Source organism: Propithecus coquereli, unplaced genomic scaffold, assembly GCF_000956105.1.
Source record: "Propithecus coquereli isolate 6110/MARCELLA unplaced genomic scaffold, Pcoq_1.0 Scaffold59, whole genome shotgun sequence".
In the NCBI taxonomy this organism is placed as follows: Eukaryota; Metazoa; Chordata; class Mammalia; order Primates; family Indriidae; genus Propithecus; species Propithecus coquereli.
This window is the reverse complement of record NW_012151840.1, coordinates 2075760-2090233: the sequence shown is the minus strand read 5'-3', so window position 1 is coordinate 2090233 and position 14474 is coordinate 2075760. Positions and strand designations below refer to the sequence as shown.

Sequence of the window (14474 nt, the reverse complement as noted above, 5' to 3'; positions counted from 1 at the left end):
GAGACCAGTCCTGATTCACAGCTGCAGCCCCACGAGCAGTTACCAGGCAGGGGAGCGGAAGAGACGCACAGGCCTGGTGCTTCAGGCAGAAAAGGGTAGAAAAGGGAAGTGTGGAGGGGCTGAGTCAACAGTGCAGGGGCCAGAGGGCACTGGGCTGCAGCGCCCTAGGTCTCAGGGCTTCCTGGTGGCTCAGGATCCTTCTCTCTCCTGCCTCCCCTCTGAAGCTCCAGGTTTGCTGATGATATGAGCAGAGCCCAGAGGTCTTGAGGCCATTCCCTTGACTCTTCTCTCCTCGTGCACCCTCCCCACCCCAATCATCTACTATTCTTTTCTCCTCTTCTTGTCCTCCTCTTCCCTCCTTCCCTCTCTTTCTATCTCCTGGTCTCTCCAAGTCCTCCCTCCTCCTCTCCGGGTCCCCCTCCTGGTCTCCTCTCCATACCCACCCCTACCTTTCTCAGCCTAGCTTCTCCTTTGCTTTCTCCTCCACTGCCCACGGACTCGTCCCCCCTTCTTCCTCTACCTAGGGCTTGTTCAGGAAGCTGAGCTGCCTCTAGCCTCTAAACTGTTCTGGCCTCCTTTTTTCTATTCTGGTACCTACCTGCCTGAACCACTAGAAAATCCTCCCTTTGGCCTAACTTCCATCTATCTTGCTCCAAATTATAGCTCTTTGGAAGTTCAAATTTGCCTCTGGATAATAACCTCACAGGACCTCAAAGACCAAGTCCAAATGTCTCTTCCCACTGCCATTCCCTCTTGCTGTCCCAGCCTTCTCTATGAAACAAATCAAAAGTTTGAGCACTTATTACGACGGAATTAAAAGCAAGCAAGCATGAAAACAGCATTAATAAGCACCATCTGCCCAGACCAGGATCACTCCAGAACGGGCAGTGCTGCAGATCTGCCCTATGCAGCTACGAGTCCCCTTTCCATACCTGCCCTCTGCCCTCCACCCTCCACCTCTGGCCTCCACAAGCACTCACCTACCTGACCAGCTCTTATGAAGTGGCAAAGGGGAGAGAAGACTGGGGCAGCCAGAGAACAGGGTCTCTAGTGGGCCTTCCCTTCTCTGGCTTGATCCCCATAGACAGCCCCAGTACTCTGGGCTCTGCCTCCTCTACCTCCCAACACTCACCCTCTCTTGAAGCGACCCCCTCTCTAGGTGGGCCAGCAGTGGGCAGCAGCCACAGCAGCAGCACATCCCAGCACGGGCACTGCCCAGCAGCAAGCAGCCCTGGCACTGCCTAGCGCTATTGTCCCAGAGGTGGCCTGTGTCCGCCCCAGGGCTCAGGCTGGTAAGAATGGAAGTACATGGGGCCTGCTTACCAGGGGTGACTGCTCCAGGATGGAACGAGTGGGCTTGTTTGGTTTCTTATCCTATTCTTTTCCAAATATTCTTTTTTTTTCAGGGATGGGGTCTCGCTGGCCAGGCTGGCCTCAAACCCCTGGGCTCAAAAGGATCCTCCTGTCTCAGCCTGCTGAATAGTTGGGACTATAGGCATGCACCACCACACCGGGTTTTTCCAGGTATTCTTAAGATAATTACATTGGTTTCCCATTTACCCACCCCCCAAGCAGGACAGCCCTTCACCTCCATGTCCCAATCTGTCCACCAAGAAACAGGCCCAGTCCTCCACAATTCACAACACCCACCCCCAATGCTCAGAGGCCCTTCCTGCTTGGTTCAGCCCTTCCTGCTGTCCAGCATCTAGAGTCATTCTGTTTCTCACGAACCCCACGGGGCTTCTTTCTTACTACACAGCCTTCATCCACATGCTGCTATATCAAGGATTAAGGGAATAAACAATGTGAAAACCCCTATCACAATGTCTGGTATACAACAGGCACTCAGTACATGTTTGAAAATGAAGGAAAAGAAGGAAGGACGTGTGGACATGGGGTCTCAGTCCCCTGGCCCCTGCCCTGGGGACCCTCTTCATTCCTTATCAGAGCCATGAAGCTTCAGTCTCCTCTTGTTTCTCCTTTTCTCTCTCCTCCTGAAGGGCTTCCAGCCCTTTTCTCCGTTTACTTCGTTTGAGCTTAGACCATGAGGGTTTCCTCTGGAGGTCAGAAGGCCAACCCAAACCTTCCTTCCATTGTCAGTCAGCCCAGATCTCCGTCACTGTTGGGCAGGAAAGATGGAGCCGTTGGCAGAGAGCATTGTGGCTGACTGCTAAAAAGCTCAAAGGCAGATACGGTCTCCCCTCGTCTCTCCACTTTGTCTCCCAGGCTGAGAGTGAGGAAATCAGTGACGTACACAAAGGACAAGGCGATGCCAAAGCCTGTACGTTGGCTTCCTGTGCGCCCCAGCAGGCAGCAGGGCCTGACAGAGCCTATCCAGGCAAAGGAGAGCTTCTCCAAGCAAGGCCTAAGCTCTCAGCTGTCCTTGCTTCTCCAGCAGGTACGTCCAAACCAAGACCTCTGGGAGAGTCCCGTGGTCCTCAGAATCACCTCTGTTCCAGCTGTAACTGGCAGCAGTCCCTTCCCCGAGATGGTGATACTGCTGCCCAGACCCTCTATATAGTGACCAGAGAGCCGCTGGAGGGTTCCACTGGGATTCAAGTCACCTGTGGCCCAGCCCCTGGACAGCAGGGGTACAGAATCATCGGCTGTGCAGGGCACTGAGGCCTGGGGTATGAGCTATAGGGTTGGGAAATGAGGAGGTAGAGGGGTCCTGGACTTGGGACAGAGAAGAGGGCTTGGGATGGTCTCAGCAAGGTCCTGCCCCTTTATGAGCTTCCCGGGACAAGAGGAAGATAGGAGGCTGAGGGGGAAGGCAGCCAAATGGAAACACTAATGCCAAAGCAAAAACAACACAGAAAGACATTACTGAACTCACAAAGGCACTTAATAAATGCTTGCTTAATGAATGAAGATGAGACAGTGGCAATGGGGGTGGATATACTGGTGAAGCAGAAGAGCGGTGCTAAGGGCCACAGGGAACAAAATCAGGCTAGGGACTCTGAGACCCAGGCATCCTGGACCCCAGCCTGCCCCCCACCCGGCCACACCTGTCGGGCCAGGAGCAAGAGAGACAAGCAGAAAGAGAGGGAGGGGGGAGTGATGCAAACAGACGGGCATTTGTGCAAGCGAACAATAGCTGTGCCAGGACTCCCTGCCCTCCTGGCACAGGGCAGGCCGGCTGAGTTGGGAGGGGGGCAGCTGCTGCCTGCAGCCCCACCCCCACCCTCCCCAAAGGAGACATAAACAAACCCAGAAAGATCCAGCCAGCTCCTTTCAGCCAGTTCTCTTATCAGCTCTAGAAACCCTGACCGATCCATTCACTCAGCTCCTAGATGATGCTCCCAGAGACTAAAGCTAAGAATGGAGCTCCTTCCTCCTGTCCAAAGACCATGAGCCCTCTCCTTTAGTGACCACTGTTCAAAACAGTAACTCAGAGCATCTGAGGACAGACATAGGAGGGCAGGCAGGCAGACAGACGTGACACACATACACTCCAACACACTGGTAACATGCACACATGGCATGCACACATTCAGATCTGTCCCCTCCCTGATTCCAAGGTCACAGTTCCAGAGCCAGAGGGACTAAGGTCAGACCCCTCTGTAACTCCTCCAGTTGGCCTCAGCAGGTCCTTCTCTATGTACCATCTAACTCTCCCACAGTCATTTGGTGACTCCCCTAAGCTTCAGACTCCCTTCCCCCACCCTCACTTCTCCCCTCCCCCTCAGCTCTTTCCCTCATTTCCATGACCCCTAGAATATTTTTCCATGCCCCCGAAAGCCTCAGCCACCCAGAGGACCCCCAATTCCTACACTCCAAAACTGTTAGCCCTCTCAGCTCCCTCCTGTGCTCACCCAGCCCTCCTCTCCGGCTACACTCCTAGTCCTGCACACAAAAGACAGCCACCTCTCCATTACTCGGAACAAAGAACAGTCGCTCTCCTGGCTCCCCTCTCCACCTGCCCACCAGGCACTCCAATGCTGGGGTCCTGGAGATTTCAAAGGGCCCCCCAGCCTCCCGAGTCATCCCCAGATCTCTGGACCCTGCTTGGCAGAAAAAGGACCTTTTGTTCTGAGGGACGTGAAGGTTAGGGTTTGGGATGGGAGGGAGGAAAGAACGAGGAGCTAAAGAGAGAAAGGGGACCTGTGGGGTTGGGGCTTGTGGAGGTAGGAAGTAGATCAGAGAGAATTGAGGGGGTGGAGAACTGAAGACAGCCTGGAAGGATAGAAATGGAGTGAAAAGAAAAAGGAAGCGTGGTGGGGGGGCGGCTACACGGAAAGATCCTATGAGGATGGGATGGAGAAAGGGGCAGGTTATACTTAAATTCCTCTTCCTATGAGGAGGTCCCAGGGAGCAAGGCAAGTGTGAGGTGTCAGGGCTTAGCTCTGACCCGTCCCCCAAGTAGGTAGCAGGGGAGACCATCTTCCGCAAATAATTTCTTTACCAGCGGGTGCCCCTTTACTTCCCACCACGGTATAAAAAGAAAGGAGACAGCTGGTGTGCTTGGGGGAGGGGGGAAGAGGGGATCCAGGGTTTGTTGGCTAAGAACCAACTCCCCCCTTCTGTAACCACAGCTTTCCGGAGGTGGCCCTCCCCTTCCGACCAGCCCAAACTGACAACCACCCTCCTGCTGTGGCCTCCTTGCCCTCTCAGATCTACCCATTCAGCCCCCCACTCCCCACTCCCAGCCAGATTCCCAAATCCTTGCCCCTGGAACCCCCATGGCCAGCCCCAGGGTAGAAAGAAGAGCCAGGCTTCTGGATTCCCAGTGCCCACCCCCAACCAACTACCAAAAAAAAAAAAAAGGAGGGCTTGAGGACACAAATATCTGGCCTCCCAGATAGCCCAATAATGGAAAAAGGACCCCAGTATCTACCCCCTCAGAGCCTCTCTCTACCCCCCTAGCCAGGTCTGCTTGCCCCCGTTGACTCCCCCATGGCTTTCCTTTTCAGGGTGGAACCAAATTTCCGTGGTTTCAAAAAAACCTCTCCCGCTCCCCTTGGCTCCACTCCAGGGTCTCAGCTCAAACGGTTGAAAAAATAAACAGACTTTTGGAGCTGGGGCCTGGCCTGGCGCAGTGGTGCAGGGCTGTGAAGAGCCTGTCTGGCCCCCCACTGTTCCACCACACTTCAGTCACCTCACCCTGGCCCTCTGTTTGTGTTAGTCCCTACTCAAATCTTCAGCTGCTTTCTGGTTAGCAGAATCTAATCCCAACCCCCTAAGGAAAGTTTTATGGCCTCCCGCCCTAGCCCCTCACCCCAACCCCAGGATGGAGCCTCTCCCAACTTAGCATCAAGACAGGTAGCCTGGCTTGGAACAGGCTGGGAGGTGGAGGGGAGGCCTTTCCACCACCCTGAGGACTCTAAAAGGGTACTGCTCCCTTGCCTGAAGATGGTGATCAGCAAAGGCTGGGCACCGGGGTCGGGCACTGGGTTGGAGAGGAGCCAGAGATTAAACCAACTCTGGGATGGGTCCTGGTCTTTCTGTAATGGATACAGTGTGGGTGCCTTGAGGAGCCTGGAGGGGCTATATACATGCACCACCTTCCTCTCAGCTCTCATGTATTCACCTACAAGTCAGCTTCATCATTTTCTGGGGTCTGGGGTGTGGAGAGGTCATGGCATTTGGCAATGGGCCTGGGTACAAAGACAGGGATAAGGGATACTTGGAAAGGAGTGGCCAAGAGGTCACGATGGGGGAGGCGGTGCGGATAATTCTATACCCAACTCACGAAATGACAGGCGAAGGGCCCCCAAGATGAGGAGATAAGAGAATAAGAGAGCTGGAAGGGAGGAAAGAGCGGGGAGGGCAGGGAACACACAGAACAGTGCCAGGTGGGTCAGCCTCAGGGGCTCAGGTTGTTTCAGGTTGGGAGGACAAGGCGCTTGTAAGGTGGTGAGGCTCATGAGGATGGGGGACACCCTGTGTTCCAGGCAGAGGTGCTCAGGATGGAAGAAAGATCCCAGCTACACAAAGACCTCTGATCCCTTCACCTGAGGGTGATGGCGAGGGGGGAAGTAAGCCGTCCCTGGGCCGTCCCGACCCCAGCCACCCGCCCACCCAAAGGGGAGAACTGAATCACAGCTGGAAAGTCCATTTGCGAGGAGAGGAGGAGCTGACTTTTGTCTTGGAGGGGTGGTGGTAGTGGTGGGAGGAAGCCGGGAAACCACCCCCTCCCGCCCCCTCCGGCGGATGGCGGGGACAAAGGGGGAACGACCAAGCCTGCGACTGGGGGGTGGAGAGGCATCGCCGCGAGCAACCTGGCGGGACCCCGGTGGAGATGGGGTGCCGGAGAGCTTCCACCGCCCCCACCCCCGATACACATACCTCCCTCTTCCCGCTCCGTCTCTTACCGGAGCAACTTTCTTTCGAGCGGCCTAAAACACTCAGTCCCGCCGGGTCGGAGGCGACCAAACCCCGGGTCCGGTCTCTCCCGGGATCCCAGCACAGAATCCAGGCGGCGGAGCTGGAGGTGTGGGTCGCGTCTACTGCTCCCCCAACCCCCTCCCCACTCAGTCCCCACCCACCCCGTCCCGCCGCTCTCCGATCCACCGCTCCGCCCGATTTTGGCGCCCAGAAAGCAGGCGGGGAACAGAGGGTGCGCCGCGGGTGCCGGGGGTCGGAGGGCACCCTGAGGACCGCGGCGGAGGGAGAGGGGTTTCGGAGCCCACCTTGCTCGCCAGCTCTTTGCTCCGCTCGGTCCGCGCCCGCGTGAGGGACTCGATCCGAGACATAATCGGATGGGGGCAGCCGGGGAGAACGCGGCGCGGACCCAAGCGTCCAGCTATTGTTGGGGGACGGCTAGGGGAGGGGTCCGGCCCGCAAGCGTCGATCTCGGGGACAGGAAGTCTGACTCCCCTCGCCCGGCACCCAGAGCCAGTTCCTCAAACCCGAGTCTCCTCCCCCGCCCCAGCTCAGGAAGGGGAGAGGCGGAGCGCAGGGAGGGCGGGGTGGCGGCGCGCGGGACGGGACGCCGGGGTTTGTGTTGGGGCAGCTTGGAGAAGTACAAAGGTCCCTGGACAGGTTTGAGGGGCCCCTCTGCCAGTTTCCCCTCTAGCGCCTGGGGGCGCCCTCTAGCCCAACACCCGCCTCTTAGATCTGCCTTTCCTAAAACCCCGCTCTGGCCCTCGCTGGACCCTGGTCTTCCCTTTTCCCTCCCTTCCCCCACCGCATTACTTCAGTTCTTAAAAAGACTCGAAGGCCGGAGGATTCCATCCGCCCCCAGCTCTCCAGGGAACCCGGGACCAGTTCCTTCCTGGCTTACGCAGCCCAACAAAGCAGGCCTGAGCCCACAGACCCCTTTTACGATTGGGGGTAGGGGTGGCGAGAGGGTGGGAACATCAAAGGGGAACTAAAGGCTGGGTCTTTAGTCGGCGCGAATGGGAGGATTCACTCCCAGAGGTCGAAGAATAGAGAGGAGAGAATTCTCCTACAAGCCCCCACCCCGCTGGGGCCTTCCTGGCCAGACTCTGTCCATCCTCCTCCTAGCTCCGCCTCTGCCAGCCACTTTGGGGGAGGAGGGTGGGATTCGCCACCTTTACTAAAGAGTTAAGCCGAAACCGAAAGACTAGAAACCAGCCTGCCCCAGTCTGGGGCAGTTAGGGCACAGCCAGTCTCTCCACAAGATGGGGGGTGAGGTGGGACGTTCATCTCTCCCGACCCTTTGCCCTAGTCTGAGCCACCCTCCGCCTTTGGTGAGTTTCCTGCTACTGGGAAAATTCTCCTCCACTGTAACTACAATGACTCAACATTGCAGTTCATTTCTGCCTCTCAGGGTCTCTTTCTCTGGAGAAACCAGAAGCACAGAGAGCCCCAGCATAGAGCATTCTGTTTGCAGAGTCCTGCCAGATTCTGTTCCCAAAAGGTGTGGGAGGAGGGAAAGGAAACCCAACCCAGATCCAGCAACCCTGTGCCCTGGCTCAGCAGGGCCAGGCTGCAGGTTTCAAGCTCAACTCAGCACTCTTGTAGGTGCCAATTTTAGCTTCTGCCACTATTTTGGGCTCCACTGCCTCACCACTGGCTGAGCTGGTTGGGCTCCTCACCCCCAGCACCGCCCCAACACTGCCCCTCCGGCTTCCCCTCATGCCTAGCAACTCCTTCTTCACCTCTTTCTTCACCCATTTTCTGTTTAGAATCCTTATATAGCAAAGGCCAGGAAAAAAAAGGAGAGGAAATAAATCATGCCCAGTCCAGGCTGGGTGGAAATTATAAAGCAGAAAGAACTTTCCCAGGACTAAGGCTGGCTCCTGCAGCTTGCACCTGTCGGGGATACCTATGGTTTTGCAGGTTTTGCTCCCCAAAACCAGCAGTCCAGAAGCTTCTAGCCCCAGAACTCCAGACTTACCTACCCCCCCTGGGCAGCCAAGGCTGAGGAATGTGCTAAATTTAAAAACAGACAGCCAGCGGGCAGAATCCTGGCCTCAAGGCTCCACCCACTAGGGGCCCAGAGACTAGGGCTGGGCTGGGACCTCAGCTTTTCTCCCAGGCCTGGGGCGGGAGGGTGCTGCAAGCTAAGATAGACTCTTAAAGGGCCAAACTCCAGCCTGGGTACCAATAAACCTAGGGCTTGAACCTCAGGGTTTGTCAAGGGACCTCTCAGTCCCCAAACTCATACTTAGAAGGTCTCTATGAAAGAAGAGGACTGCCCCTCCAACCCTTTTCTGTCTCCCACCTCAACCTTCAGTCCACTTTCCATCCCGCTTGCTGTTTGTTATCCTACCCCTCACCCTGTACCCTCTTCTTCCTCTTAAGAGATGAATAACAAGGAAGGGGACTGGGGGTGGGGTAGGGAAGTAGAAGGGTAGAGAAAACTGTTCTACCTTTAAAAACACCTGTGTTTAGGGAGCTTGGCCTGCAGCTTGACTCAATTTCCCTTTTCTGTATCCTCTCAAACAGCGAACACTTTTCCTTTCTCCTTGGCATCTCCCACTCCTTTTTCCAAACCCCTTCTTCATTCCAACCCCCATCTCAACTTTTATCCAGTGATATCTTCTAGATTTTCAGAAATTATTTTTTTAGATACACAAAAACAAAAATTCCTGCCAGAATCTAAAAGTAGTCACCACCTTCTTTAGCCCGTTTAACTTGACAAAATGTGTCCTTCCCATTTCAGGAGCAGGAGGAGGTCCCAGGGAAGAACCTGGTTGTTAGAGTCTTGGCCAGTTGATAAAGGAATGAGGTTCTGGGAGATATCCAAGCCTAAGCTCTACACTGTCCAGGAGGTAGCTTGTTTTTCTTATTATTATAATACTTTGGACCTTGTATATTCTGGGAGGGGGTGATTAAGGCCTAACTGCCTCCAGTGGCCATCCAGCAGAAGCTGGTGGAAGAAGGGAAGGATGAGAGAAGCCAAACTGTTGTGTTAGGTTTACTGAGAGAAACAGCGGCAACATATAGCAAAAACTCTGGGTTTGCAATACAGCGCCTCCTCTTACTAGCTGTGGGATCCTGGGCAAGTAACTTAACCTTTAACTTATCTTTTCCTGTGAAATAGAAATTAAAATGCTTATCTTTGCCAGAGTTGTTATAAGAATTAAATGAGATGACCTCTGGCAAAATGTTTCATCAATTGTGCAATGCTGGTCAAGTAGGAAGGAATAAGCCACTTCCTTCTCTCACTGCTTGGCTGAGTTCGCTCTAGCCCCACCCCCCTGATGTTTACCTGCTTATGCCCCTCCTCATCCTATACTGGGGCTGGGGAGGAAGAGAGTAAGTGAAGCAGGCCCACACAGTCACGAAGGTGGAAGGAAGATGCACCAGGAGATGACAGAGAGGGAAATAGAAGAAGACAGGACCACAGACCCTGGGGAGTAAAAGCCGAGCAAGGCAATGTCCTGACTTGTTCTGGCTCTTTCCTGTTCCCAGTCTGAGCTCCAGAGTCTCTGCCCACATTCCCCTTCACCAGCTTACTCAATCCTCCACCAACCAGACTGTTAGGCCAAGGGTGGGCAAAAACACAGACCAACTGTGATCCGGATGGCCCCTGGGCAGAACTGACTTCCCCTACCACTCCCACTGCAGGAAACAAGGGTGATTCCACCAGAACACTCTCCTAGCCCGAACTGAGAGAGCCTGTGGGGAGATGGGAATCAGACCCCAAGGTCTCTGTATTTGCTTTGTTCTCTTCAGATCTCTGCTCCCCCATGGGAGAGAAGAATCCTCAGTGCCCCACCTGCCCTCCCCTGCCAGCTTTTAGATTCCCTAACTGCTCCCCTTCTGAGAGTTGCCTCCTCTCATGCCACCATCAGCCTCAACTCCCCACCCATGGCCAACAACACAACCTGCTTTCATCAGGCCCTTCCCAGCCCACCCTGAGAAAAGGGAATCCTGGCTAAAAGGCTGGCAGAGGGAGAGCTCTGATGCTTTGGGTGGAGCCAGGCAGAGCCCAGGTAACCTTACTGGGTGAGAATGCCATGGCTCTTCAAGGTGAATATGCTGATGTCTCCTCTGGAGTTTTTCTCAATGCTCAGAAGCTGCCCCAGGTTGGAAAGTACATGCATACTTGGGGAGGTTATGAGAGGAAAAGGGGGGTGGCTCATTCTGCCAGTAAATGAACAAAGTGGAAATGAATTCAAGCAGCAGACAGAGCCTGAGGGTTGGTAATAAGGATGAGAGCAATGTGCCTTTACTTCCAGGGATCAGAACAGGCCACACACATATGGGTGTGCATGTGCTTCCATAATCATATACTTTCCTAGCTTCCACTCTGCTTGTGGTCTAATTTCTACTCCTTCAGCTGCCGTATCCACCCATGAAATTATGAGTGTAAAAGCACTTTGCCAACCCTAATACTCTATGCAAAAGTAAAAAGTATTGCTGTAATTATTATCATTATTATATCCAATGGTTAAGATTTCTGCTGCCCGCCTCTTAGCTATGTGAGGCCTAAAGAGAGGAAGGGCTAGGCCATTCCTCAGCTTTTCAGGCTCCTGGCCTTTTTCCCCCTCCAGCTGTCCACAGCTGGCTGCTAAGCCAGAGGCATGGGGGAAAACAGAGAAAAGGTGATTTACTGGGACACAGCTGGAGGCTGAGAGAGATAGCATGTGTTCCCTTAAAATGTGAACCATTGTCCTGAGTCTGTAATAGGGAAAGTTGAGGCGGGGCGGGGGGGTGGGAGGGGTTGATGGTAGGATGGAGAGAAAGGGAATTGGGGAGGGCAGTGGGTCCCAGGCCTCCTGCTTCCCCACCTGACTCCTACCTTGGCCTTTCCGGTCATGCCCAAGAGGAAGCTGAAGGTCCGTCGCAGGGAGGAGCCTGCCCAGGTACCTGAATGCCCTTCCAGCTGGCTACAGCTGTAGAAAGAAAAAGAAGTGGTGAGGAGATGGAGATGGAGACAGAGCTGGAAAAGAAGAAAAAGATACTCTCCAAGAGATGGTGGATGAAGTTGGCATGACCAGCAGGGCAACAATGGCAATATGAAAGGAAAGATGCTGAGAGAGAGGGTGAGGAAGAGAGGAAGGACAGGGAGAGAAAGAAAAGCCTCACCTTGACCTCCTAGGACTTCCTGGATGTGGACACTTCAGTTTCCCAGGCCCCTCTATTTAGGAGTAAAACTGCAGGCTCCTCCCAGATAAATGCAGACTCCTCCTTCCTACCTAATCCAGGCTCAGGATGGGAGGGCCCAATCTCCTCTCATGCTGCTCCCCAGCGGAAGTGGTATGGGGTGGGGGCTCTCTAGGGGGGCATTTTCTTCTCTCAGAAAGAACAAGAGCCCTGTGTAGACCCTCTCGCTGTTTGGAAAAGGCCTCTGGGCCTAAAGCCAATAAAGACTGAATTTCCTGGGATTTCATCAGCCCCATCCCATGAGCTAATCCCAAACCCAGAGCCAGGAGGATGTGTCAGCTAGAGATTTTCAGGACCACAAATCAGAGCCTGATATCTTAAAGGGGCCATTACATGCTCATACACCCACACCCTCAGAGGGCTGACCCACTCTAATCAGCCTTCAGCCATGGGAGCCAAATAAACAGGTGCAGATTTTGTATGCTTATTTACATAGTCATTGAAATCTCCCAGCCTCCACCTGGATTCCTGAACGATGCCTCCAGGCCCTGCCCTCTCTGCGTGGAGCTCTACAGCCCTTGCCCAGCTCTCCTTAGGGCCTCTCCACATTGGTCTATTATCTGAGCCATCCAGCGCTGATCTGTGGTCCTCGGTCACCGAATCTCACTAAGACTAGCCAACAGCTGATCTGCTCTCTCACCTTTAAGTCACTGACAACAACAAGCTTCTCCCACTCTCTTTTATTCAAGGACACCCTGTGGCCTGGATACTCCCTTTCTTTCCCTAATTTCTCCCCCATCCCACAGGGCTACCAGGAACTTAGTGAGCCCTCCCTTACCAAAGAGGATGAATTCTGTACAGCTCAGGGAAGGATATTTGGAGGGTTTTGATCAGAAATTTTAAGGGGAGCAATGATTCAGGAAGCAGTGAGATGCATGGGACTACAAAACCACTGCCCAGACCCATTGCTTTTCCCCTAGGTAGGCCTTGGAAGAGCTATAAGTCCCCTAGACTCACCTTTTCCTGAGGTCAGTGGCCGAGGACCGGGATAAATTCCCTGCCAACACGAAAGGAGAGGAGAAGTGTCTAGCTAAAGCCAGACAAAGGCGCCCAGGGCTTCCTTCCCCACCCCCTCCACCTGGATCAGGTTCCCAAGTTGCAGGTGCATGTCACAGCCATTCCTGAGGGAGGGCGGGCACTGGGGAGCAGGGAAAGAGGGCGGGGTCTGAGCAGAGCAGAGCTGAAGAACTTAGGAGTCAGGGGAACAGAGCACCAGGGTTATGTGGAGAAGGCCCAATGTTTCAGTTCCGTTTCTGGTGAATGGGGAGGTCAGAGGTTTTACACAGGGCTCCCAATACTTCATACTGAGGACCAAGTGCATTGCAGGTAACTGTCTTCCATCTCTGGTGACAGGGGAGGCTGGAGAACCCCACTGTGTCCTATGACCTCTTTCATTGGTAGGAAAGTCTCAGAATGCTGAAGTTCTAGATTCAGTCCTAAACTCATTCGAATAAAGGCTTTTTGGGGGCTCCAAGGATGTGTGGCATCTGGACCCTAAACAGCTGGCTCTGAGCTGATGAGACAGATAGGGGAAGGGGCCACCACTGTTTTGCTCCCCACTTTTACTCACCATCTGGATCTGAGCAGTCCAAGAGACAATTGATGCTACTCATGGATACAGACTTGGAAAGCATATGAGTGGCCGAGTGGTCCAAAGGGCCAGCAGATGGATGACAGGAATCGTGACCCTAGAATCATGTCAAGAGTCCTCACACAAACGGCAAGCTTCATCCATCTTCCCACCATGCTCTTTGCTTTCCCACAGCTTGTCCCTTCTTCAAATTCAGGCCTTGAACCCCTCTCCACACTGCCCATATCTGGGATATTGAACTTGAAATAGTTGGGAAATTATTCCTGCTATTTAGCATTCATTAGTCTGCTGAAGTTCAAGCCCAGGCTTTCTTAATATAGAAAATATCTTTGAAAAGAGAAGATTTACCCCAAATGGCTTCCAGAGATAACAAACTCAACCTATAGAGGCCAGGCAGGTAATGAAAAAAAGGAGGCAGTCTGGGTTTAAGACAATAGGAAGTAGAAATATTCATAGACCATGCCCAGCCTTTAGAGAATAACTTTTTCTTGGCTGGGCACAGTGGCTCACGCCTGTAATCCTAGCATTTTGGGAGGCTCAGATGAGAGGATCCCTTGAGCTTGGGAATTCTAGACCAGCCTGAGCAAGAGCAAAGCCCTGTCTCTACTGAAAATAGAAAAATTACCCAGATGTTGTTGTGGCGTGAACCTGTAGTCCCAGCTACTTGGGAGTCTGAGGCAAGAAGATCGCTTAAGCCCAGGCATTTAAAGTTGCAGTGAGCTACAAGGATGCCACTGCACTCTACCCAGGGTGACAGAGTGGGACTCTGTCTCAAATTAAAAAAAACAAAACTTTTTCTCAAGCCTACATGGAGCATTACAAAAACTGGTCACATATTAGGTCATAAGGCAAATATCAATACATTTCAAATAATCTGTATTATAAATAGCAAATAACCCAGAAGTCCCTCTTCAGTAGACTAGATAAAGTAACCGTAATAGATTTAAACATTGAAATACTATTCGACAATAAAAATAAACCATAGCTCACTTACCAATATGGATGAATCTTACAAACATTATGATGAATGAAAGAATCAAGACACAAAAGATTTATATACTGGTATGATGACATTCACATAAAGTTTAAAACAGGCAAAACTAATTGGTATTGTTTAGAGATATATACATAGGCGGTAAACCTATAAATAAAATCGATCTCAAAAGTCAAAAAAGTGGGCCCAGTGCGGTGGCTCACGCCTGTAATCCTAGCACTCTGGGAGGCCGAGGCAGGCAGATCGTTCTGAGCTCAGGAGTTTGAGACCAGTCTGAGCAAGAGTGAGACCCCCGTCTCTACTAAAAATAGAAAGAAATTGGCCAAACAACTAAAAATAGAAAAAAAAATTAGCCGGGCATGGTGG

At 53.0% G+C, this 14474-nt stretch overlaps 1 protein-coding gene across 6 annotated transcripts in view; it reads right to left on the bottom strand.

Moving 5' to 3' along the window:
- Positions 1-14474, bottom strand: part of ARHGEF2 (Rho/Rac guanine nucleotide exchange factor (GEF) 2) — a 49149-nt gene that overhangs the window by 17355 nt on the left and 17320 nt on the right. For 4 of the 6 annotated variants that reach the window (XM_012658792.1, XM_012658794.1, XM_012658796.1 and 1 more), the window contains exons 4-6: positions 13094-13211; positions 12481-12520; positions 11159-11252 (exon numbers count right to left, since the gene is read on the bottom strand). In XM_012658792.1, coding sequence (XP_012514246.1) covers positions 11159-11252; positions 12481-12520; positions 13094-13211 — 252 coding nt within the window. Of the gene's footprint in view, positions 1-6632; positions 6830-11158; positions 11253-12480; positions 12521-13093; positions 13212-14474 lie in introns of those variants that run through there. The other 2 variants (XM_012658797.1, XM_012658798.1) reach the window with 1 other exon arrangement.